We start from the raw sequence: 26,299 nt of genomic DNA on the forward strand, positions 1-26,299 counted from the left end.
CGAGTGGGGTTAGTTCTCTGGCTATCTTGGTCTATGATGCTCCCCTTTCTAACAAAGTCCCTGGGGAGTGTTTTCTAATAAATCAGGCTACACTACAGCAAAATATGCTGCCTGAAGATAGCATTCCTTTAGAAGCAGAGTATACTGTAAAGGGATGAACTAGTTGGCCACATCCCTTCAAACCCAGAGGTCAGTATGGAGTGTCAGGCATAGCTGTTCTTAACCTCTAAATTCAAAGGGAACAAGTCACTTTAGCTGTCGTAGGAGAAGATGATGAAGTTCAGGATGCCAACCAACAGGCTGGACCGTGTAGTTCGATGAAATCATCAGTAAACTTATTTCAACCAATTTCAAGTAGTTACTTTCTGCTCATTTGACAACATCTGTCAGTGGCTTGGCCATCAGCATGACTACAAGGGATGTTTCTGGACTTTGTTTTCCAGTTCAACCAGCTAATGTGTAACTGCCACGTGTCACCACCATTCACCGAAGACCAAAGGCCAACCTTCTTGGTAGGAAAGAGCCAGTCTTGATCATCAAATGCTCTGAGATAAGTTGGCAGCCTTCGTTCAGGTCTCAGGCTTAAGGGATGCTAGATGCTTCATAGTTTGCTTTTCTCTTACACTTTCTTATTTTCTTCAGGACCTTTTCATCATTCGGAAGGTGGCATTTGTTAACGCACTTCCTCCCTGGCTTTCCCCAATGATGGAAGCTTCATGAAGGCAGAGACTTTATCCCATGCTGAGAACACTTCTTGGCTCAGAGTAGCCAGGAACTCGGTAAATGTCTGTTCGACAGATGAATTAGGAGGACAAGCTGCAGAATAGCTAATCGGCCCTACTCAATCCTTTCTCTTAAGAGTCACCTTTCTCAAGTGACACTGAATCCATCACACCTCTGCTCCTAGGTCTCCACGGCTTCCCAGAGCCCACCAAAGGAAGTACAAACGGCTCAGCCTGGCATATTTCCACCCTCCCACCTCCGTATCCTATGCTCCGGACACTGACTTTCAAATATCTGTTTTTTTTTAAGCAGTGCTTATTTTTTTTTTTAAGAAAAAAACATTTTATGAAACCCTAATAAAGAAAAAAGATGGAATCCAAGCAGAAAAGAGGCCAATGGCCAACCTGTTTGGCCATCCTCTAGACCTAGGCACACCTCCAGGAAACCAGAGAATGGACTTGGAAACACCTGATCTTTGTTCCCACTTATTCAGCATCCCAAAGCCCTCAAGGCTTTCGTGTTCCTTCCTTGGTGCTTCAGTACTTGCAATAATCTCCTGAGTTCAGTCCTTTCCATCTTTCAAGGTCCTTCCCAAAGATTACCTCCTCCATGAAGCTTCCCTGGGTCATTTTGACTGGGTACAATTTATCCCTGCTTTAAATTTCTTATAAAACTCTGATTGTTAGGAATAAAAAGAAAAATAATACCTTACTATGCACCAGGCACTTCTCTAAGTGCATTACCTAAATTAACTCAATCCTCACGCAATCCCATTGTCATAGATGCGACAGAGAAGTTAGTTAAGTCTCCTCTCAAAGTCCATATAGTAAGCAAGTGATGGAGCAAGACTGAAACCAATAGTCTGGCTACACAACTACAAAGTCCAAGAGCTTAGAAACGTTCTATTGTCTCTCTATAAAGGCATTTATGCATTTTACTTGTTCAGAGATCCCAGCATTGCCCACTTCCCCCACCCCACAGTACTGCCACCACTGCTACCACCAAACTTTGAAACACTACAACCAGATGATATGTTTTTTGAGGGCAAAGACCATCTCCTACTGGCCTTTATGCAGCGTCAATACAGTACTCTGCAAAAATAAGGACTCAATAAATAGTGTTAATTTATTATTAATATAAAACAATAACATCTATTTCTATATACTTGGGATAACCTGAATTATTATTGACACTTCTATATAGCTTTAGGAAGAAGGTTTTCCCCATCATCTCTTACAGGTGAAGAGACAGAAGTTCAATGATATTAATTCATTTGTAAGATCCTGACCAACGTGGGGTTCAGCTTCTGGCTATGACCCTGGACAGCTCCTAAGTCCCAGCTATTTCTATTGTATGATTTTATCCCAAGACTGAAAGCAAGAAAATTCTTTGTAACATGAATGATTTAAAAATAAAGTTTTGCAGAAAGACCAGAAAAAAGTTATTTGTAAGGTTAACTTTATTTTCAAGATTTCTGTAAGATGAAGTATGCTATCATTTGAGGGGTCTTTTAGTGATTCACTGATGGTTTTTGCCAGGGACTAAGTGGGAAAATCCCCTTATTCTGTTGCCTTTTGGGTCCCCATTAAGGCAAAAATGCCCGGCAAGGGAACCTCCAAAGACTGATGCCCTATTTCTGATTAGCAGTGGCACCATTTAGACTTGTTTTGCTGAAACAACAAATTGGGATCCCCTCTGCTAGAGCCACTAGCCAGAACCCAGGGACAGGAACACTGACCTGCTGTTAAGTGAGCTGCGTGGACAAGGACTTGGACTCCAGGCTTCAGCTCAAAGTGCACGGAGTTCAGGTTGAGCTTGTGAATCAGCAGCTCTGATATCTGAAAGAAGAAGTGTCAGAGTGAGTGCTACCCAAACTGTCACACCAACTATATACAAGCGTGCTGAGCAATATTCACTGCACTGGCCAAGGCATCCCAATATGATATGTGAATGACATGAGTTTATATGATTTTGAGTTTTTAGTCCACAATTTGCTGACAGAATTATTTTCTAAGCATGACTTGACTTTACATCCGAATTGTTACAAAATAGGACAAACTATTCGTAAATCAGATATTTCTACTCTTATAAAATTATCCTGTTACCAGCTTGGAGAAATCACCCCTGGTTTTCTGAGAGGGCATTTGTTAGACACAAGGATTTAAAAGAAGTAAATATATACAATTTACAAATTCTGGTGAGATTCATATCCCTTTATTTCCTCCTTGATAGTGGCCTCTACCTTATTCCTTTCTTTGCTTCCCTTCTCTCCCACAAAACATACCATGTGGCTTTCCCAGAATGGCTATTTCATGGATATTTATAGATGATAAATATTGTTCTGCTAAAATAGTAAATTATACATTTGCAACAAAGTGTAAGTCACAACTTAATGCATTGGCTGACTCCTGTTTCGTGCTTATGAACCTAAAACCACTCCTTAGGCTGACACATGTGTACTGGGTAGACGGATGGAATTCTGGGCCATGAAATAACCCCAACAAGGGACAAAGGACCTTGTTTTGGGTAGTAACAGCATAAGGTGAGGTTTTCTAGACAAGGTAAAATGCTGTTCACGTGTTTAAAGTAGAAAACCAGCTCAATTTGCTCTGTTTCATTCACCCTTTCGAGTCATTTGTGGAAAGCTATCAGACAAAACCACACTCCTATTATCTGGTCTCCTTGCCTCATTTTTAACATTCTAATCACAGTGTAGTATTTTATTCATATGCAATTTAAGTCTGGTTAGATGCTTTCTGAACATCTAGTTAAATTCTTAAATTATTTTTCCTTTTATATTTATTAAGTTTCACTTAGTCTACTGAGTTGCCAAAATGACAGCTTTGGTCCTTTAATCAATTAAGCAGGGCCTGATGGCTTTGTTTTCAAGCACAGAGTCTCCTGCAGAGGCCCCTGTCCAGTAATGGAACCGAACTGCCCTGCAGATGAACTTCCTTGCTTAACAGGAACTTGGGATGTCTGTCAGTGACCCGTGGATGAGCACCCGGGATCCAGTTCAAGTTCAGCCTCTCAAATGTTTCCACTTGGCAAACCACGCAGAAGAACAAGGTTGTGATAAACTTATTTTGAAAACAACTTTATTCTCTCTCTATAAGCTACTCTTTCTCCTGGGTACTGAGAAACTTCCAAAATGTTCCAGGTTTACAGGAAGAGTGGATTTCTAACACGGACTGTGTAGAATGGTTTTCCTTTGTGTCCTGTAAAGTATTACAATGTACAAGTTCCTATTCTATCTTATTCTTATCATTCAATTGGCAAGGCCTTTCTAAGAATCTGACAGTGGATTTTTTTTTTTTTTTTTTGCGGTACGCGGGCCTCTCACTGTTGTGGCCTCTCCCGTTGTGGAGCACAGGCTCCGGACACGCAGGCCCAGCGGCCATGGCTCACGGGCCCAGCCGCTCCGCAGCATGTGGGATCTTCCCGGACCGGGACACGAACCCGCGTCCCCTGCATCGGCAGGCGGACTCTCAACCACTGCGCCACCAGGGAAGCCTGACAGTGGATTTTTTAGTAGAGGTTATCAGAAAGGTTTTGGCTATGAAATAAACATATACACACAGAAATGTGTGTATATATGTGTGAAATATATATAATTAAGTATGCATGAAATTCATATGTTTATATACATACGCATACATGTGTGCACATACATACATACTTATATTTGGAGAAAAAAATATTTTAACTCAAATAGGAAAAACTTAGCAGAAGTAATTAAGGAACTATCCTGGTTTGCAGAGTCCATCACGTAGACAGAAGGGGACTATGTATTTGCATGAGAAAGGCTTCTTTCTTTCAACCAGCTGAAGTGATATTTTTCTTCTCCCTGAGGATGTTTCTTCAATACTTTGTGGGAAAGAACTTATGCACAGAAACAAAACTAAATAAAATTTACACTGCTTACAAGAATAATCTCAGTTAGAACCATATATTTCTCTACTCAAATGAGTATGAAACTGTTGACAGATTTTGACATTACTTTAAATGTTTTCCACCCCATCTGCAGAAATGTTTATTCTGTATTGTTTTCATCAGTTCATGAGTTGTTATATACGTTTGTACATATATTATCTATGCATTGAACACTCTGTATGGGCAAAGTTGCATATTTCTTACTATTTTTTTCTAACACAACACATCTCAGGTGTTAGTGTTGCTATCTCCACTGAAAGGAACATGGAGCTTAGAGGACATTGCTAAGTTTACCCAGTTAATATTTGAAGAATTGAGATGAGAATTCAGTTTTGCTCGATTCCTAATCTTAGGACATTTCCATGAAAAACATTTTCCTTGAGCCAGCTGACAAAGACGCAAAAGATATTTGGAAGGAGGTCCAGCTGAGCAGATTTAGGAGATAAAAAATTGCAGCATTGCATTAATTATGCTTCTATCTCTCATCCAACTGTGAAGCGCACAACTTAAAACACCAGTCCCGTGTCAGTTGACCAATATGAGCTACAGGTAATTCCTAACCTCAGCCTCAGGAATGCCACACTCTGTTCACCAGTTAATACAATTTATAATGTTTAGGAGAGTCTTTGGCTATGAAAGGAGCAGAATAAACTGCGACTATAGAACAGTGTGGTGACAGCCTAAATGGAAAGCACGCAAGTTTGCATGATAAAGACTCAAGTGAAATAATGTGTAATTGCTGGGAGATCGGTCCTCCTAAAGCAAGTTGAATCTATTCATTTTTCTTTTTCTGTCCAAAGTGTGTAGTCTTAGCAAATTTCATTTATCCTTTGTACTAGCATCCCTCTTCTGCTGCTCTCCATTTTCTGTTCTCTAATCATGACCAAAGAAACAACATATTATTCTTAGTATCTGCCTATTTGGTGGAATATGCCTATGATTCAAATGCAACCCACTCTTCGTTTAAACTACCACTTAAAAAGACAGTGGGAACTCAATAAAAATACTTGGAAAGACACCATCAAAAGGGTGTAGTGGAAGGGACCTGGTAGAGGGAAAATACCAATTCTCTTCCTCATCTTCTTCACGAAGTATGATGTTTAAGGGTGGTAATCAGAATAGGTTAGGTCAGGCTGAGGTAACAATGCTAAAATTTTGGGGACTTGAAACAAAGGAAGTATATTTCTTGCTTACACTCCATATCCACTGCAGGTAGGCAATGATGCTGGGCTCATTATAGTCACACAGAGACAAAGGCTGGTAGATCAGCCCCCTCAACTGTACACAACACCGTAGGAGGGAAAAAGCATTCTTAAGGTTCTGTAACTGGCATTTGAATACTTCAGCTTGGAAGTGACACTTATCACTTCTGCTCCCACCTCATTGGCCAGAATTAGTCACATGGTTCTGTCTACAGAAGAGACTCACGGGTACAACCCTACTGGTACCCACAAGTGGTGAGCTAGAGATGTTTAGTCAACAGAAGGGATGGTTACCATGCAAAGAACACATTCAACATCTAAACAATGTTTAATGAGACCAGTAGAGGAAAACAGACTCTCAGATCATTAGAATGGAGTGTCAAACATTGAAACACAAAGAAAGAGAAGTTTAAGGACAACACAGCAGTTGGTAATTTATGAAACAGGAAACCCAAAGAAGTGGTACAAAGTGAAACTACAGATTCAAAATGGGCTTTGGCAGACTTATCCATGGCAAAGCTACATTGGGCCAAACAACGAATGCTTATCTCTGAAGTTGGGAGGAGGGATGCAAACCCTACTGAACATAAGTAGCATTCTGGTGCCATGTTTAGAGGGAGACTTGCTTGGGATGACCTTGCAACTGACCCAGTCAGCCAATCCTGATCATGTTAAGTTATGAAGGCCCCCTCAAAGAGTAGCTGAATGATATTACTTTTGGAATCAACAGAGAAAGATCTTTCTCAATTCATATAGCATGACTTCTGGAATAAAACTTGGAGTAAGCAATGGAGCCAAACATGAATTCTATTTAAAAATTCTCTGTTTTGTTAGCACGACAGAATCAGTTTGATTAAAGTGCCTAAGAAGTTCTTCCTGGATGACATAATGAAGAAATAATTCGTCCATATTCACTCCTTTCCCTTGGACTCTCCAACACCAGCTCTAAGCTTCTCTTTTTGTCCTTTTGCCATATTCCTTTGGCTCAACTCTTACCTACTCTTTCAATTACAGTTTCCTGTTTTAGTGACCTTGTGAACTCCAAAATATTTCTTCAATTCCTCGCTTTAAAAAATCTGAACAGGGCAGACTGAGTATAAAGAAAATAGTCTGAGATGATTTATTACATCTCATAATGAATCTTTAATTTCTAAAAATGTTGCCAATAGACTGCTCCATTCCCAGAGGCACCTTTCCTTTCCCTGTCTTTTGGATTCTGCATCTGTCAGATGTACATGGTAACACAAACAACCGAAGAGGAAATTCCTTGTTGGTGGTTGACATTTTGTCCTTAGTCTTTTTGTTCCTTTTAAATGCGCTCACGCCCTTTAAGGATTCAGCAAGACAACACCACGTAGGCTCCCTATCTCCTCAGCACAGCATCACACCCAGAGCATGATGGTCCTTCCTCCTTCCAGGAGAGGCAGATACAAATCTGAGGACTCAGAGAGATGCCTGGGAGTACAGTGGTGGAGGGGGTATGGTTTGCTCCACACCTGAGCAGCTGGCTTCAGGGTAGCCCTATCCCTGATGAGGCCAGCTAAGGGCAAGTGAGACTTTTCTCACTCTCTGGAGATGTAAAGTAAAGAGTGATGGAACCCTCCCAGACAGGTCACTTGATTAACCCAGCCCAATGTTATCCGGATAACAAGGTCAAGTACTTCTCACTGTGAGGAATTTTCAATTTATTTCACAGACAAGCTGGCTCCAACTAAGCCAGCATCTCTCCTCGCCTGGGAACATTATTAGAGGAAGCTGAGGGAGGAGAGCCCAGAGCCCTTTGCTGGGGCCCTGCCCTCACAGTCTTCAGGGTCCATCTGGTCAGGGTGCCACTCATTCCCCTGCTGGGAGTTCTGTGCAGTATCTTTACAAGAAAGGGGCCCGAGTATTAACAGGGGGGATAAAGTCAGCTCTTCCCAAGTTCCATCTGGGATTCAGAGTGCAGCCTTTAAAGGAGTGGGGTCCTTTCTGTTGTTTGGTTTTATTTTGCATTCAGTTGAAATTTCTATGTAATTTATGACAGAGGAAGTCCGTTGCTTTTGCCTGCCTCCCGTTCCTTCTCCTTCCCCCACATTTTTCTTTAAGGAACCATATCCTTATTTATTCTTTGCCCATTTGGTTTAGGAAGGGCTCCCTAAACTCCTGATCCAGGGAGGGTATAAAACATTGAGTTGTCACTAATGGAGCTCTAGTCTTCTGATTACCAGGCTAGTTAAGACATGCTCACTTCAGCCAAGTTGAGTCAGTGAGAATTATCACCCTGGGCTCTTGGGGTGCACTCAGGGGAGAGGCAATGTCTTTTGAATGGGACTGATAAGATGACTAAATAAAAGACTGGGGCTTCCTGTGGCCATTCTTGTCTTCCTATGTGTTGGCTTCATTCTCAGGCAGACTTCCCATGTGGTAGCAACGAAAAGAGATGGAGAAAGAGGGAGAGAGGAAGACAGGGGAGTAATCTGGTGACGCTTCCTCTCTGAGTTCATCCACGCCTGAACTGTATCCTTGGACTTCCCAACTAAAGAAGCTCATGACTTCGCCTCTTCCCCTTAAATTTGTTTGAATAGAATATATGTTCACTGCATCAGGAAAAAAACCCTGCAAAAACCCAAAGCAAAACATTTCTTGTTCATTTCCGGGTACAATAGGCTTGGTATCTTGGGGGGCCCGCAGAAGTCAAGTGGTACCCAAAGACACATCTGCAGCGTGGCAGAGCAAGGGGACTGCTAGGCTTGAGAGTTAGTTGCAGAAACAGAACCAGAAACTCATTTTCCTTGAAGAGTTGTGTCTCCTCAGGCAATTCACAGCTCCCTGTTGGGGCCTGAAGTTCTTCATTTTAGAGTGACTGAGTCAGAGAGAAAGATTAAAGGACCCCTCTTAGGACAAAACCTGTAGGATTCCTGTGGGCAGCCCCTATTTTGTTGGTTCTCGACACAAGGCTTAATTTGTATGTTGATTTCATAACTGCACTTATTAATCGGGGTAGTGATACTCTCCACAAGACACTGATTTCTTATGTACTTGGTTTGGCATTTGTTTGGTCACTGTATTTAGTTTGAGTTCTGGGTAAGGCTGCTACACTGGCAATTCCCTTAACCAGAGTTACAATCTCTCACTTGGTACTCTGTTTTCCCTTAATGCCATCCATCGGCATGATAACTTAGATGAGTCATCCTCCCTCGAGTTTACTCATTCATGCATGTTCTTTCTGTTTCCTGTTGTCCTTGTTCTCTTGTGCAATTTCATTCATTAATCTTTTTCTCCTTATTGTCACTATCCTCTTTCTTCCAATACATGTCCTGGACAATACTAGTTTTTAATACTCTTACTTTTCTTTCTTTTTTTTTTTTTTTTGCATTTCTCATATACTCTCCTCCTATCACAAAATGTCCATAAATCTATCACAAAATGTCCAACACAAAATGTCCAACACAAAATGTCCTATCACAAAATGTCCAACATCTATTTACCACTTACTGAGTATCTACTATAGGTCAAGGGCTTTGCTGTATCATTTCTTTAATGACCTCTCAAACACCTTCTGAGATGGGTATTATAGATTATGTGATTTGGGCTGAATTACTTAACTTTTCTGAATATTTGTCCTCTATAGGATATACACAATGAATACAAGAGCTGAAGCTAGAAACCTGGTTTATGTTTCTCCAAACCTGTGGTCTTTCTAATAAAATGTCTGCACTCCCTACATGTGTACCAAATGTTAAGTCCCACAGCTTTCACACAAGCCAAGCCAGCTGCCTTTAGATCTCCAATTAAATGGCTCATCAATACCTGATACCAGGCTGCCTCAGGGACAATTACTCAGGTCTCCGAGAGTGTTCCTGGAGGAGCCACTCAGACAAGACCGAATAAAGAGAAAGAAGAACTCTAGGGAAAATAGACAGTCAAAGCAAGATACACAAGTAAACCAAGTTTCAGAGAACACACCCCTCTTCTTCCCACATTTCCTCTCAAGGAAACATCTAGAAAATGTATTTTAGAGAAAAAATGAAAAGTATGAGAAATAGGGATGCACAGATGATGTGGTAACTGGGAAATTAGCTGCTTTAAAACTGGACTCTTCCATATCGAGAAGACTATATTCTGGATTTCATGCACAATCCGTAAGATTTCCAGGGGAGGAATAATTATAAGCATCCCTACGTACATGCCTTGGATAGCGATCTACCTCCCCTCTAGGTCTCATGAGCAGTGTGGTGATAAGAAATAATCCATTCTTCCTCCCACTGAATTGCAGGTGCAGAGAATAATTTGTCAAATACAGTGGGAAGTCTAGAGCTAGGGCTGAGCAAAGTCAGATGTAGGTCTGATGGGTTCCCTGCTGCCCGACCCCTAACTACTGTTCACTAGGAGATGGGGTTCAGTGGGGCTTTCCTTGACAGCCCAGTTATTCAATTACTTGCACATGGAAAACAATAAAGAGGTGAGTCTTTTGCCAAGTGAAAAAGCGGCAGTTAAAAGGCGGGTGTGCCCACAGGTAGGCCAGCCTATAATTTGGGGTTGTTAATAAGGCTATTATAGGAGGTTCTCAAACCATCTTGGAGACTAGAGATCGTGGGACTAGATTATAGATTTATTCTAAGTAAATTGAAAAGCTCCAAGTACTGGAAGGGAGAAAGCCAATATTTACTTAGTGTCTGAGAGGAATCCTATTTTTTTTTTTTTTTTTTCTTGTGGCGGTACGCAGGCCTCGCACTGTTGTGGCCTCTCCCGTTGCGGAGCACAGGCTCCGGACGCGCAGGCTCGGCGGCCATGGCTCACGGATCCAGCCGCTCCACGGCATGTGGGATTTTCCCGGACCGGGGCACGAACCCGTGTCCCCTGCATAGGCAGGTGGACTCTTAACCACTGTGCCACCAGGGAAGCCCCAGGAATCCTATTTTTAATCTATCTGCCAGAAAGAATTGAGAAACCAAAATCATGTAGTTTTTAACAGGAGAACCAGACCAAGACTGATCATTTTAACTGAATGGGTGAAGAATAAGAACAACAATAACATCATCGTAGTAATAATCTTCACTATAGACATTGGATAATCTTTTGAAGTTAAAAGGAAGGAAGGGAGGAAAAAAGACCTAAGGGAGCAGAAGAGAGAGAAACAGACACACACACACACACAAACGCACACACACACACAGACACCCTAATACTTCAGAGGTGGTGGAGATGAGGAGAGAGTAGACCCCACGTAGCCAGGAGAGGTGCTTGGAGCCAATATCACTCATTTATTATAAGCTCAAATCAGGTCATCTTAGTATGGTGGGGATTCATGATTTGTATGAAAGTTGAACCTTTTTAAAAAGATACGTCATTTGATTCTGATGGTACTCCTATGATGTAAGTGTGTGAGGTAAGATATAAATGGATTTGACTTCTATGTCTTGTGTAGCCTCTTGCTTTTTCCCCCCACCTAATATCTTGGCCAGTTTGTCACATCAGTACACAAAGATTTATCTCATTCATCGTAGACACTGTAGAGTATCCCACAGCGTGGGATAGACTCTGAGTGATTTAGCCACTGATGACAATACACACTCTTGCACATATTTTTTGGTGAAGCTGTAGTTAAATCACCAGATTATGTTCCTCAGCAGAGGACAGGAAAGTGGAAGACTCCACAAACAGCTGGCACCCTCGCTCCCACGTGGAGATTCCCCAGAACTGCTGTCGTGGTCAGACACTAGCAGGGTTGTGGCTCAGACTGCTGGGAGAAGCTGAAATGTCACCTGAGGACTCACCTGCTCCAGGTCCTCGGCTGACCTTTTGTTTTCTCCTGTGGGATCCTGATAGGGCAAGACAAAGAGCTCGGCAGCGGTGGGTAAGCCAGGGAGCACCGCCACCAAGATGTGCTGGCCCGGAACCGCGGTGGCCTGAGGGAGAGACACAGAGGCGCATGTGAGTCCTGCAGGAAAGCTGATGAGAAGGGACCAAGTGTTCAGCAGAGAGTTGGGGGGGGGAAGAAGACACAAAGGTGTGGAGGTAGGGTGGGAAAGTAGGGTCCCGGGTGCACCAGTTGGGGAGGGATGTGAGAGACACCACTGGGTACAAGTCAGACTCTGAGGTCTGGTCCTAGCTCCATCCCCGTGAGACCTGAAACACTTTGCATCTCCTCAAGTTAAAAAGTGGGAATAATAGCAGTACCTGTCTTGTATAAGTAAGTGGACCTTGCCAGTGAGAAGGCCGTCACTTACTGAGCTTTATCTTCTGCCCCTCATGCCTTAACACTTTCTAACCTAGCTTCCTTCTTCCGCAAAGCATTAGAGCTATTCTCCAGACTGACCAGGCATACCTCCAACACCTAACCTAACCCCAGACCACAGCCCCCAGGCGTCTGCTGAGTTCTCCACAGCGTCAGACCCTGATGACCATCCCGTTCCAGGAAGCACTCTCAGCCCTTCACTCTGCTGCACGGAATCTTCTATTAAAATCATAGATATCACTCACTCAAGAACTTCCTCTTTCCTGAGCCCACTCTCTAGATGGTTCTAGAATCCACGGCTAAAATCCCGGCTTCTCTCTCCAGGGGCCAAGTCAGAACGTCATTTGGTTGTTTTATGAGAACTTCTCATATTCACCCCGGAAATCTTCATTCTGCACGTGGATGACCGGAGCCACTCCTTTCCCAGATACCCTAGCTGGGAGCCTTATCTCGTGTCCAGCACCACACTCTCCTTTCCAAGTCCTATCTAATCAGTCTATGAGACCTTGACAAGTCACCCTCCACACGAACGATCCTACTGGTTCCTTCCTGTTTAAATGCCCCCCCGTTAATATAATTCAGCCTTTACACTTTCTCCCTTCAAGTTTTACAACAGCCTTCGCATCTCCAGGAGACAGGCTACTACTTCCAGATTTATCTTCCTACAGTCCAAAGCAGATTGTGTTTCCATGTCCAAATTCATGCACAAATTTCCACTGCCAACTGGGTTAAATATCTATTCAAAGCCTGCAATATGGTCCCACCTTTCCTTCCTACACTAATTACCCACAACTCATAATGTCATCTTACGCTTAGCCAAATAGACTCACGTACAATTTCTCAGTATTCCAGCCTTTTCTTGCAAATGTTTTTGCGCATGCCATCTCCCCCAGAATGTCTTTTCTATACATTTGCTGCTAGAACATTACTTCTCCTTCATGAGCCCTCGTAAAGTTCACTTATTTCAGAGTATTTTTCATGATTTCCCAATTAGATGATTGTTGGTTTCTGAAACCTACATTTATATTTTTTTCAAAGTAGCAGGAAATTCCATTTATTGGGTCCTTACCATGTGTCTGGCATTGTGCTAAGCAACTTCTTAATATAATGTAATGCGACACCCCACAGCGACTCTTTGGAGCAAGTGTTATTATGCCTCTCTGTACAGGTGAAGACAGATCACGGGTTGGGAGTCTTCAGGAAGCTGGCTCTGAGTTTAGTGCGTAGGGTGTTTATTAGGGGACATTCTTGGAATCAACATCTATGGGAGTGAAGGCCAGGAAGCAGGAATGGACAGAGGGAGAAGCTGAGCTGTGAAAAAGGCCAACAACAGCCTCAGAAGATCCTGTAAGGAGTGAGAATGGCCCTTCAGATTTGTCTGAGGTTGAGCTGAGTGGCCAGGCCGTTATACAACCGCGTCATTGGACATGAGCCACTCCAAAAGGGACATGACATGGGGAAGGCCGCTGAAGCCTCTGCCCACAGCACTCCCAGCAGCTAAGATAACAGTCTTTCCCTGAATGGGGATCTGGGAGGGGCATCCCTATTTCTGCTACAGGACAGACAGTAGATGGAGGAAAGTTCAACACTGGCTCAGGGTCATCTAGGTAGTGAGTGGTGACACTTAGTTTGAAACCTTGGTCGGACCATAATGCCTCTGTCCTGAACCAGTGCTCTCCTGCCTTCCTTCTCCTGACACTTATCACAAAGCAGCTCCTATCCCGGCTGATACCATACTGTTTTACGGCCGTCCTAGATTTTTTTTTTTTTTTTTGTGTGTGTGTGTGTTACGCGGGCCTCTCACTGTTGTGGCCTCTCCCGTTGTGGAGCACAGGCTCAGTGGCCATGGCTCACGGGTCCAGCCACTCCGCGGCATGTGGGGTCTTCCCGGACCGGGGCACGAACCCGTGTCTCCTGCATCGGCAAGCGGACTCTCAACCACTGCGCCACCAGGGAAGCCCCATCCTAGATTTTAAACTCAAAGCTTATGTCTAAACCATCCTCGTTATCAACAAAACTGTTTACTGAATGACATTCAATTAAAGATTCCATTGCAAAATGTCAAAAGAAAAATCCCAACCGATGAGGAAAATGCAGTCGATTTTATATCAAATTCTGTTACAGAATGAATAGGAAGAAAACTATAAATAAGTTGACTGCCGGCTGCACCTCTTATAGAGCTTATTAGGGGACACTTGGCAATAGGGTACTTCAGAACTTAAAGAAGTGGCCAAGTGTAATTACTGATCTCAAAGATAGGGTGGGGCGCTGGGAACCAGGGCTGGCTCAGCTGCCTCTTAGGAGTGGGTAACAAAGGAGCCTTTAAAGCTCCCTCCACCCCATCACCCCTTATCCTGAGGGATGTTGAGCCAACCTGTCTGTTCTCCATTTAGCTGATTATGCTATGCAGTGGCCTAGAAATATTAATGAGCAGTCATTTCTAGCCTACTGGACAGCTGGTGGAAAGGTGGAGGCCCAGGGCATCTGATCCCTAGACAATTACTGGGAAGAGAAATCAGCCTGGAAAACATCACTGCTGAGCTAATGCCTGGTTGATAAACCACCTGGGGGTGTTGGATAGCTGCCTCGGAGACCTACAGGGACACGGATCTCTAGAATGCCGTAGACTGAAGGAGGTGAGCTGTGGGTTCACTGAAGGGTGTAAGTCATCTCTCTCGGCCAGCAGAGGAGAGAAACCAGTTGTCACACCAGGGACAAACAGCTCCAAAGGAAAAAGGGCCTGTTCCAGTTGGGCCTGTGGTCTGGTAGCTGCAGCCCCTTGTGGCCATAATGTTTAGCCACCAATAACGTCATGGATGCTGAGTCATTAAGAAAGATAAAGGTGAGATGGCATTTACCCAGAGGCACAGAAGACAACTCTTCTCCACCCCACTATTCCACTTATTCCTGTCTCTCTAAGTAACAAGACAAAGGATAGCAGCAGAGTGGAGCGGTAATCAAGATTCAAACCTTGATGGTCTGACTCCAGAGCCTGATTTTAAACTATACAGCATCGGGCAAGTTATCTGCCTCTAAATTCAGTTTTCTCACTTGTAAAGTGGGAATAATTATTCTATCTACATCATAAGCTAGGGGTTTTGTGATTAAATGTGTTTAAAAATGCAAAACACTGAGGAGAGTTTCTGGAATACTGTAAGTGCTAAATAAATATCAACAAAGATAATGGTATGAATACGGAGAAGGCCAGCTCTTTGCCAAAAGGCTGGATGCGAGATCTGTTTTCTGAGCAGGGGTTACCTGAATGCCTTTGTCTCTCCTTATCCCTTTGGGTCAGGAGACACCATGTGTTGGGTGCAGGAAAGAATGTATAACTAATCCTAAATTGACTTTTCTTTCGTGCTAAGAATAGACTTTAGGGAAAAGTCATCTCTGATTTTCTGGGTTTGTGCAATAAATCGGAGCAGCTCCGCGAGCAGATATCCCATTCCTCTGACTGTTCGTGGAAGTGGAGTATGCAGGGGGCAATGTGCCTAGGAAGGGGTCTGGTCAAATTGTAGGTGACCTTTGCTCAGAGAGGGATGAACCACACCACCTTGTTACTCTCCCAGGAACCGGATGAGGCTACGCTTCACATGTGAAAACCCAGACACGGGATTCATATCCTTCACTTCAGTTTTGTAGCTCTGACACTTATTAGCTGTGAGGCTTTAGACAAGTTATTTAACTTCTCTGAACCTCAACTGCCTGATCTGCAAATGAAGACAATAATACTTTCTCTTTTTTTAAGCATCTTTTAGGTCCCCCCCACTTTTTTTTTTTTGGCCATGCTACGTGGCTTGCAGGATCTCAGTTCCCCAACCAGGAAACGAACCTGGGCCCTGTAAGTGAAAGAGCTGAATCCTAACCATTAGACCACCAGGGAACTCCCAATAATACCTTCCTCTTGGGGCTGTCGTGGGAGAGAAATGCCATTAAAAGAACTGGGACACAGTAAGATGGCTACCCTCCTGTGCTGAGGGTTCACTGTGCTGTTGTGCTGGACATTCGTGAAGCTGGAACCCAGGCTGCTCTTACCAGCTGTATCCGTGCTGTGCCAGTACGGTGCACGGGAGCTGTTTTTACATGTGCCAATGGCTAATCATGAACTCTGCCACGTGACTGTCACATATTTCCAGGGTCGTCGTCTCTAAGCAGAACAAGCGTTTCACAAGGGGTAAGGACCCCCTGATTACTCAATTTAATTTCCCCCCATAGCACCTGTGACGTGTCTGCACACATGGGGCTCAGCTTTGCAGGTATCAGACAGATGATACCCACTTCCCCTGGCCTCCGGCTCTTTCCTGCCATTTATTTGAGCAAGGGTCCCCTCTCCATGAAGCTCGGTAAAGACAGAGAGGGAAAGGGTCTGGGCCAGAGGTGTTGTTTGCACTCACCTCCACCAGGGACTTTTTGATGACTCGGCTGATGTCTCTCCTCCACTCAGGGATGTCCGGGTTGTAGTCGTCCAGGTTTGGAGAAAAGGACAGGCGAAGAGATCGGAATTCCTCTGGAAGTACAACAGTAGGGGGATTACTGTAAGTCAGATAGGTCTCTCAAGAAGTCTGTGGTACTTCATATTTTATGCAAAGCCCTAATGGAGGGTCCTTTTCCTTCATACTCAACAGAGAGACCTTACTACAAGGCAAGTTCAATATCCCATCCCTCTTACCTCTCAGCTCCTCTTCCAGACCAGAGCCCTGGTCTGTGGCCCATGCTTAGCTCCACAGCCTTGTGCATTTGTTCCCAGTTCTAGCCCCTGCACTCCTGGACACTAATTGTGCACACCTGAAGTGCCCTGACAGCATCGCAGGTTTATGTCTCTGGGCCTTTTTGCACACGCTGCCCCTTGCCTAGAATGCCCCATCCTTCTCACCTTCTATGCACACAACATTCAAGCTCTAGTTCAAGCATTTACTGACTGAATAATCTCCCCCACCATATTTTGATTTTCTTTCTTCTGGTACAACTGTGTTGGGCACATACCTTCATTATCATTACATCATAATAATTATTATATGATTATATAATTATAGTCATCATTGTAGTCATTCTACTGCTAAATTCTGTTTGTATGGAAGTTTCATTTAAAGGAATTTTCAGGTCTTTAATTCAAGGGTTTTGTTAGTTGGCACAGTAGCCCCTGAGTTAACCTTGGGCATCCAGGAAGTAGATGGAATTATAAAAGCAAGGATTTTGTGCAGAAATAAAAGAATTCTCTTGTCTGTAAGAGAATATGGGGACAAGTCAGAGGAGCTTGAAGCACCGCCAGACCGTGATGCATACATAACACTTAGTGCAAGAGCGGGAGGAAGGTTCAGCGAGGCTGATGGGAAGTCCACGAGCCAAGGTCAGCCAGAGGAGCCCCACGTCCCAGGAGTGGGTTTGCCCTAGTATTCCTGCCGCACTCAGTCACTGGCTGGCTGGCATGGCCTTGGCCCTAGCATGATGATGAGTTTCAGAGCACAGCCCTGGGGGGTCTTAGCACAGGGTATACTCAGATCACATCGCTCCCCTGAAATCTGCTGGAGGCTCCACATTGCATTTTGAATAAGATTCCGATTCATATCATGGCCTTCATAGTCTCACACAATCCACTGCCAACCTTCCCTCCTGTCTTATGTCCCTTAGGCTGCCCTGCACTCCACGACCCCGTCCTTCCCTGTGTTCCTCAATATGCCGTGTTCCTTCCCATGTTAGCACACCTCCAAGTCCCAGATGACAGCCTTCTCGACTCCTTTTCAGCCTTCAGTCTCTCCTGGGAGAAACCCCTCCCCCCAGCAATCTCAGGTATCCTCCCTTTCACCAGCTCTAACACCTTTCACCATATGACCCTATTTGTCTTCTTTATTCTTCTTGCCTTTAAAATTATTTTGTTTTGGGGGGTAAGTGGGGGAGGGACAAATTGGGAGATTGGGATTGACCTACACAAACTACTATATATACAACAGATAATTAATAAGGACCTACTGTCTGGCACAGGGAACTTTACTCAATATTCTGTAATGACCGATATGGGAAAAGAATCTAAAAAAGAGTGGAGATATATATATATATATATATATATAAAATTGATTCACTTTGCTGTACACCTGAAACTAACACAACACTGTAAATCAACTCTACTCCAATAAAAATATAAATAAATAAATAATTTGGTTTTTTTACTGTCTGTCTCCCACAAAAGAATATTAGTTCAATGAGGACGAGGGCACTGTGTTCCTGGCCCTTTGGGACAGTGCCCAGTTCATGTTAGATCTTCAATGACTAGGAGTCATTTAATTAATAAGTTTGTTGAATAAATAAATGCATAAATATCAGTGGAGGCTCTCTGTAATTTATGCATTTTATTATTCAACAAACATTTCTTTCTTGTTTTAGGCATGTTATGGTGTTTCACGAGGGGTTTAGCAACATCGGCAATGCCGATGACACGTTCAGGAAACACAAAAACCCACTCGTGCGTTTCCTAACACTGCTAAAGATTTATTAGGCGCAGGCACTGAAGACTCTTACATGATCAGGCCTGTACTTATGGCAGTCAGCTTACTCCAAACATGTATTTTTCAAAGTTTGACTATTTTATGAGTCACTGGCCACCTAGGTGAATATCCCCATTTCAGTTCTGATGGAGAAGAATGAAATGCATACTAATTAGTAGTACGGTAAATGGCAGCCCAAGGAATCACCCACTGAGTCCTAACTTTTCACTTTGAAGATGTATGTGTATGTCATTTTCACTTTCCCCAAGCCTCTTAACCAAACTGTGGAGACTTCACCTCAAAAGAAGATATTTATCTTAATAAAAAGACACAAATGAGAAAAATGGTGCAGTTCCCTTTGTAATCCCTTAGCATGCTAAACAGCAGTGCAGAGAAATGTTATGCCTAAGTTTATTCAACAAATAGGGGATGCGTATGGGAGGACTGAAAAGGGTAAACACCAGTAATATATGTATTTTTTGCAGCTGCTGAGAGATGAAGTCTGTACATTTACATTTTATTTTTTGTATTGAAAGGCAAACCTGAGCCCTGAAGCAAATTAAGGAAAACCATGCAAACTAAATTTTCTCGTCTCCAGTCTCTTGTGTGGCTTTGGGCAGACAATCTTTCCTCTGTCGACTTCCCAAATATGATACCTCCTTCAGTCTGACCATAATGGTCTTAACTTTCCCCTCAGCTTATTTAAACTTTAGACAGGTTTCTTCAGGAATTCAGGCCCTGACCTCCCTTTTCTTAGGGCATCTACTTTAGAAACTTGCAGTTGTAAATTCTTCCTCTGCACCTTTGAGATGTAAATCTTCTGCAATCCAGGAATGCCTTTCTCAAGGACCTGGAAGCCCTCTCTGAAATGACATACAGATTGCCAACAAACACAAGAAAAGATGCTCAACATCACTAATTAACAGAGAAATGCAAATCAAAACCACAATGAGGTATCACCTCACACTGGTCAGAATGACCACCATCAAAAAATCTACAAACAATAAATGCTGCAGAGGGTATGGAGAAAAGGGAGCCCTCCTGCACTGTTGGTGGGAATGTAAATTAATACAGCCACTATGGAGAACAGTAAGGAGGTTCCTTAAAAAACTAAAAATAGAACTACCATACAAGCCAGCAATCCCACTACTGGGTATATACCCTGAGAAAACTATAACTCTAAAAGATAGGGGCTTCCCTGGTGGCGCAGTGGTTGAGAGTCCGTCTGCCAATGCAGGGGACATGGGTTCCTGCCCGGTCCAGGAAGATCCCACATGCTGTGGAGCGGCTGGGCCTGTGAGCCATGGAGGCTGAGCGTGCGCGTCCGGAGCCTGTGCTCCGCAACGGGAGAGGCCACAACAGTGACAGGCCCGCGTACCGCAAAAAAAAAAAAAGATACATGTACCACAATGTTCATTGCAGCACTATTTACAATCGCCAGGACGTGGAAGAAACCTAAATGTCCATCGACAGATGAACCAACAAAGAAGATGTGGAATATTACTCAGCCATAAAAAGGAATGAAATTCAGTTATTTGTAATGAGGTGGATGGACCTAGAGTCTGTCATACCGAGTGAAGAGTCAGAAAGAGAAAAACAAATACCAGATGCTACCGCACATATGTGGAATCTATAAATACGGTACTAATGAACCTTTATTCCTACAGGGCAGGAATAAAGATGCAGATGTAGAGAATGGACTTGAGGACACAGGGTGGGAAGGGGAAGCTGGGACAAAGTGAGAGAGTAGCATTGACATCTATATACACTACCAAATACAAAATGGATGGCCAGTGGGAAGCTGCTGCGTAGCACAGGGAGATCAGCTCGATGCTTTGTGACCACCTAGAGGGGTGGGATAGGGAGGGTGGGAGGGACACATAAGAGGGAGGGGATATGGGGATCTATGTATACATATAGCTGATTCACTTTGTTGTACTACAGAAACTAACACAACATTGTAAAGTAATTATATTCCAATAAAGATATATATATATATATATATATATATATATATAAAGAAAGGAAAGATAGCACCCCTGCCTCTGGGAGGGTAGGAGCCTAAGTTCCCTAAGCACCAATTAGCAAACACCTGTGGCTTAACCACACTGATAATCCCCTCCCCGCAGAGTCCTTTAGCTTATCCCAGAGTTTAAAACTATTCCTGCCATTTGTTTCTGTTGAATTCAATCTTGCCTGTTTAACACCCTGTGATGCAATTTTCCTTTAATAGGTCATGCCTGTCCTTAGAATTTTCTAGTTATATATATGAAACTCTGGACAACCCACCTGACTGAAGATGAATTAAGGATGTTGGATGGCTCAGGAATTTGGTTAGAGGAGGGAGAGACCACTCTCCCTGCTCAAACTTTTAGTTAAGAAATGCTTTTTAATGAAGAGAACCCATATGATGGAGAATGACCCACTCTCGATGATGCCTTTAGAAGGATTTTAGGAAGAGGAAGAACTAAGCACAGCAAGGGATAGAAGGTTTCCATGAAACTAGATTCAGAGTTATACTTACCAGATTATTCAGATTATATTTATCCCCATATTTTGTCACTTGTATAACAGGGGTAATCATAGCATATTTCTCATAAGTCTGTTCAGAGGATTCAATAAAACAGATCATATATATCAAATGCTTAGAACAGATGCTGATAAAGGATCCATCAACATTAATTTCTACCACTACCATCATCATCATTATTATTATCATTAGATCTGTTACTGAATAGCAGAATGACTTTAAGCCAGTAGTTTCCCATTTTGGGGCCACAATTTCCTAACTGTGAAATAATGGATTGGACTAGGTAAGTCCAAAGACCTTCTAGATTTAAAGTTCTGTCTGTGGTTCGAATGAGGAGATAGCTGTTGGACTAATGGGTCAGTGTCCATTAGTGACACTGGTGAAATCCAGGAGGGAGAGACGAAAGAGAGCATCCGATGGAAAAGACATGAGAGCCAAACATGTAGGGTAATTTCGGAGCATGGGCCCTGGGTCTAGAAGGGGTGGGCTGGAAGCTCAGCTCCACCCCTTACTAGCTGGGGCAAGTTATTTACCTCTCTGAAAAAAATGAGAGTAATAATATTGGCTACCCTGCACTACGATTGTTATGAGAATTAAATGCATTTCCAGAGCGTAGAAAGGAGATGGAGAGGAAAGAGAAACAAAAGCTCTCCTCCATTAGGGCCACCTGGCTAAGAGGTCGCCTCACGGATGGGACCTTGTAGGAAAACCACAGCCCTGGTTTACTTTCACTTACTGTTGGGGCTTATCAAGTCTCTTCAGGAAGGGGAGAGGGAGGAAACATTACGTAATCTAACAGGTAGCCATGCAAGAGGAAGAGTGTCCTCAGACACATTCAAAGTTGCTTACAAATTACTTTCTGAATTTGAAGGTCAAGTTAGCAAGATGAGAAACGAAAAACAGAACCTGCATCAGAATCAATTAACTCTGGAACTGGAACAATTGATATTGTTTGGACCACGAGCTAGTGTGTGTCTCTGTCTCTGTCTCTCCATCCCTCTCAACCTCTGTCTCACCTTCCCTCCCTCCCTCCCCTGAGCCTCTCTCTTGCCCTCTCTCTGCACAGCATTTATTTCCCCATCTATCTCCTTTTAAATTCCTGCTTTTTAAATTTTAATTTTCCGGGATGCATTAGTACCGCTTTCATATTAACAACAAAAGTTCATATTTTTACCATCTACTAAAGCACCTAGTGCAGATCCATCTGACTATCTTTCTATGCAGAAAAAAATTAGCAAAATGAGATCAATTTGTATAAACTGTTTTCCACCAAGGTTTCCACCTTTTCCATTTCAGTAAATTTTCACTCCATGTAACACCTTGACCACATTCAATTTCCCCAATTGGTTACCACATTGTTCTGTACAGCTGTTTGTTCAAACTAATATCTAGTCTACAATGATGCACATGTGCTTGTTATGACCCTTTCTTCACTTTTAGACTAGCAGAGTGTTTTATAAACTCACTCTTCTCTACCTAAGGGAGGTGGGCGTACAGTCGTTCTATGGGCACCAAAGCCAGTTTGAAAAAAAAAGCAATAAACCCTCTTGCGGTTTTGTGACCACTATGTTGCTGGTGAACCGTATCTTCCCCAGAGGAGGAGATGAGCCTTGACTCAGCTCTTTCTCAACCACTACCCTCTGTTCCATGGGAAGATTCATAGCGAGGATGGCTTCCGGCACCAAGGTACCAAAGCACCTCATCTGAGGGATGGATGAGGGCAGTGATGGATCAGCAGACAGACCACTCACCGTACACTGCGATGGTCTTCGTGTCCTGCAGGATGGCATTCCCAGCTGAGACTTGCACTGTGATGGTGTTCATCCCTTCAGAAGTAAACTTGAATGATATGCTTCCCTCCAAGGTGATCAGGGGCTAAAACAAATGAGGCCACAGAGTGAAGGGACAGCTGTTCAATTACAGATGAGATAGGCACCAGCTCTGAGCCACTGACAAGCTCTTTAAATCAGCGGAAGCTCTTTCTGGGGCATTCCATGTGACTAACTCCACCTATGCCTCCCCATCACCTCAAGTTCAGGCCAGAAAGGGACTATTAGAGACATGATGCCAAGAAACTCTACTCATTCTTTGTGAATTTGACACCTCCTTTATGCTATCATCCTGATTCAGGGCTGGGGAGATCCATAGGTCTTACTTGCTGGTGGGACATATCTCTCTTTGTTGATAACCTACTTGTATCAAGCAAATCCCTTAATCTGAGGCAATATTAAAGAGGGGGTTCATATTAATCCAGATTTAAGCAGTAGTCACTGAAAGTCTACAAGGTGCCAGTGCTCCTCTAAAGGGTGTACTATGTATATAAAATTACAGTGGAACACAGCAACTACAGACACCAAACTACACTAGTTAGACAGATGTGGCCTTGTGCGGCTCGGCTTCCTCTGAGAAGCCGTATCAGCAGTTTCCTGGAAGGAGCTGCTATGGAAACATGTACTAATTGGACAGTGGTTTGCGGACTCAAAAAAGAAAAAGAAAGACTTGGAGCAGTGCCTGTAATGCAATTAGATACCGGGGTCCTAGAGGAAAAAGATTATTAGCCTACTGACCTCCCTCGACTAACTCCCCACAAACATTTCATTCCTGTCTTTCCTTAATTAATTTACAAATCAAAATTCATTTAACTCCCTGTGTAGCAGAGGGTAGACTAAAGCCCAGCATAAAAATTCTACTTGAGTCTGGGCTCTATATCCAATGCAACCCAACTACAGGCAGTTTCAGAACCCAGGCAAGGGGGAAAACACATGCTCAAAGTCTGAAAGTTCTTAACATACAAGCTATGCATGGAAGATTGGAGTGAACTTACCCACCACCTTCAGAGGCAGTGAAAAAGCAGTGACTCAAGGGGCCATGTATATGGCTGAAAGAAGTTGGAAACTTCTGTCTGAGGAAAGGAAAACCCTTAGAAATCTGAGCCATGTGGCTGACAGGGTCTTGGGGTTCTGGCCGGGTGTCAGGCCTGAGCCTCGGAGGTGGGAGAGCCGAGCTCAGGACACTGGACCACCAGAGACCTCCTGGCTCCACGTAACATCAGTTGGTGAGAGCTCTCCAAGAGATCTCTGTCTCACTGCTAAGACCCAGCTCCACTCAATGACCAGCAAGCTCCAGTGCTGGACATCCCATACTAAACAACTAGCTAGACAGGAACACAACCCCATCCATTAGCAGAGAGGCTGTCTAAAATCATACTAAGTTCACAGACACCGCAAAACACACCACCAGATGTAGTCCTGCCCACCAGAAAGACAAGATCCAGCCTCATCCACCAGAACACAGGCACCAGTCCCCTCCACCAGGAAGCCTACACAACCCACTGAACCAAGCTTAGCCACTGGGGGCAGACACCAAAAACAACGGGAAATATGAACCTGAAGCCTGAGAAAAGGAGACCCCAAACACAGTAAGTTACGCAAAATGAATAAACAGAAAAACGCAGCAGATAAAGGAGCAAAGTAAAAACCCACTAGAACAAACAAATGAAGAGGAAATAGGCAGTCTACCTGAAAAAGAAGTCAGAGTAATGATAGTAAACATGATCCAAAATCTTGGAAAAGAATGGAGAAAATAAAAGAAACGTTTAACAAGGACCAAGAAGAACTAAAGAGCAAACAAACAATGATGAATAACACAATAAATGAAATTAAAAATTGTCTAGAAGGAATCAATAGCAGAATAACTGAGGCAGAACAGATAAGTGACCTGGAGGATAAAATCGTGGAAATAACTACTGCGGAGCAGAATAAAGAAAAAGAATGAAAAGATTGAGGACAGTCTCAGAGACCTCTGGGACAACACTAAATGCACCAACATTCGAATTATAGGGGTTCCAGAAGAAGAAGAGGAAAAAAAGGGTATGAGAAAGTATTTGAAGAGATTATAGTCGAAAACGTCCCTAATATGGGAAAGAAAATAGTCGATCAACTCCAGAAGTACAGAGAGTCCTATATAGAATAAATCCAAGGAGAAACACGCCAAGACACATATTAATCAAACTATCAAAAATTAAATACAAAGAAAAAATACTGAAAGCAGCAAGGGAAGAGCAACATAAAACATACAAGGGAATCACCATAAGGTTAACAGCTGACCTTTCAGCAGAAACTCTGCAAGCCAGAAGGGAGTGGCAGGACATATTTAAAGTGATGAAAGGTAAAAACCTACAAACAACATTACTCTACCCAGTAAGGATGTCATTCAGATTCGAGAGAGAAATTAAAACCTTTACAGACAAGCAAAAGCTAAGAGAATTCAGCACCAACAAACCAGCTTTACAACAAATGCTAAAGGAACTTCTCTGGGAAGGAAACACAAGAGAAGGAAAAAACCTATAATAACAAACCCAAAACAATTAAGAAAATGATAATAGGAACATACATATCGATAATTACCTAACATGTAAATGGTTTAAATGCTCCAACCAAAAGACACAGACTGGCTGAATGGATACAAAAACAAAACCCATATATAGGCTGTCCACAACAGACCCACTTCAGACCTAGGGACACATACAGACTGAAAGTGAGGGGATGGAAAAAGATATTCCATGTAAATGGAAATCAAAAGAAAGCTGGAGTAGCAATTCTCATATCAGACAAAATAGACTTTAAAATAAAGACTATTACAAGAGACAAAGAAGGACACTACATAATGATCAAGGGATCAATCCAAGAAGAAGATATAACAATTGTAAATATTTATGCACGCAACATGAGCACCTCAGTATATAAGGCAAATGCTAAGAGCCATAAAAGGGGAAATTGAGTAACACAATAATAGTAGGGGACTTTAACACCCCACTTTCACCAATGGACAGATCATCCAAATGAAAATAAATAAGGAAACACAAGCTTTAAATCATACATTAAACAAGATGGACTTAATTGATATTTATAGGACATTCCATCCAAAAACAACAGAATACACTTTCTTCTCAAATGCTCATGGAAAATTCTCCAGGATATATCATATCTCGGGTCACAAATCAAGTCTTGATAAATTAAGAAAACTAAAATTGCATCAAGTATCTTTTCCGACCACAACATTATGAGACTAGATATCAATTACAGGAATATATCTGTAAAAAATACAAACACATGTAGGCTAAACAATAAACTACTAAATAACCAAGAGATCACTGAAGAAATCAAAGAGGAAATCAAAAAATACCTAGAAACAAATGACAATGAAAACACGACGA

At 42.8% G+C, this 26,299-nt stretch overlaps 1 protein-coding gene across 4 annotated transcripts in view; it reads right to left on the minus strand.

Annotated features, from left to right (window-relative positions):
* The window catches only part of SORCS1 (sortilin related VPS10 domain containing receptor 1), a gene marked incomplete at both ends in the record, with an annotated part of 558,785 nt that overhangs the window by 18,267 nt on the left and 514,219 nt on the right, over window positions 1-26,299 (minus strand). For all 4 annotated transcript variants that reach the window (XM_082674065.1, XM_082674064.1, XM_082674066.1 and 1 more), the window contains 4 exons: window positions 2,462-2,561; window positions 11,615-11,746; window positions 16,470-16,582; window positions 22,836-22,959. In XM_082674065.1, the coding sequence (XP_082530191.1) occupies window positions 2,462-2,561; window positions 11,615-11,746; window positions 16,470-16,582; window positions 22,836-22,959 (469 nt within the window). The remainder of the gene's footprint in view (window positions 1-2,461; window positions 2,562-11,614; window positions 11,747-16,469; window positions 16,583-22,835; window positions 22,960-26,299) is intronic.

This window comes from Grampus griseus (genome assembly GCF_964374135.1).
Source record: "Grampus griseus genome assembly, chromosome: 16".
NCBI classification, from domain to species: Eukaryota; Metazoa; Chordata; class Mammalia; order Artiodactyla; family Delphinidae; genus Grampus; species Grampus griseus.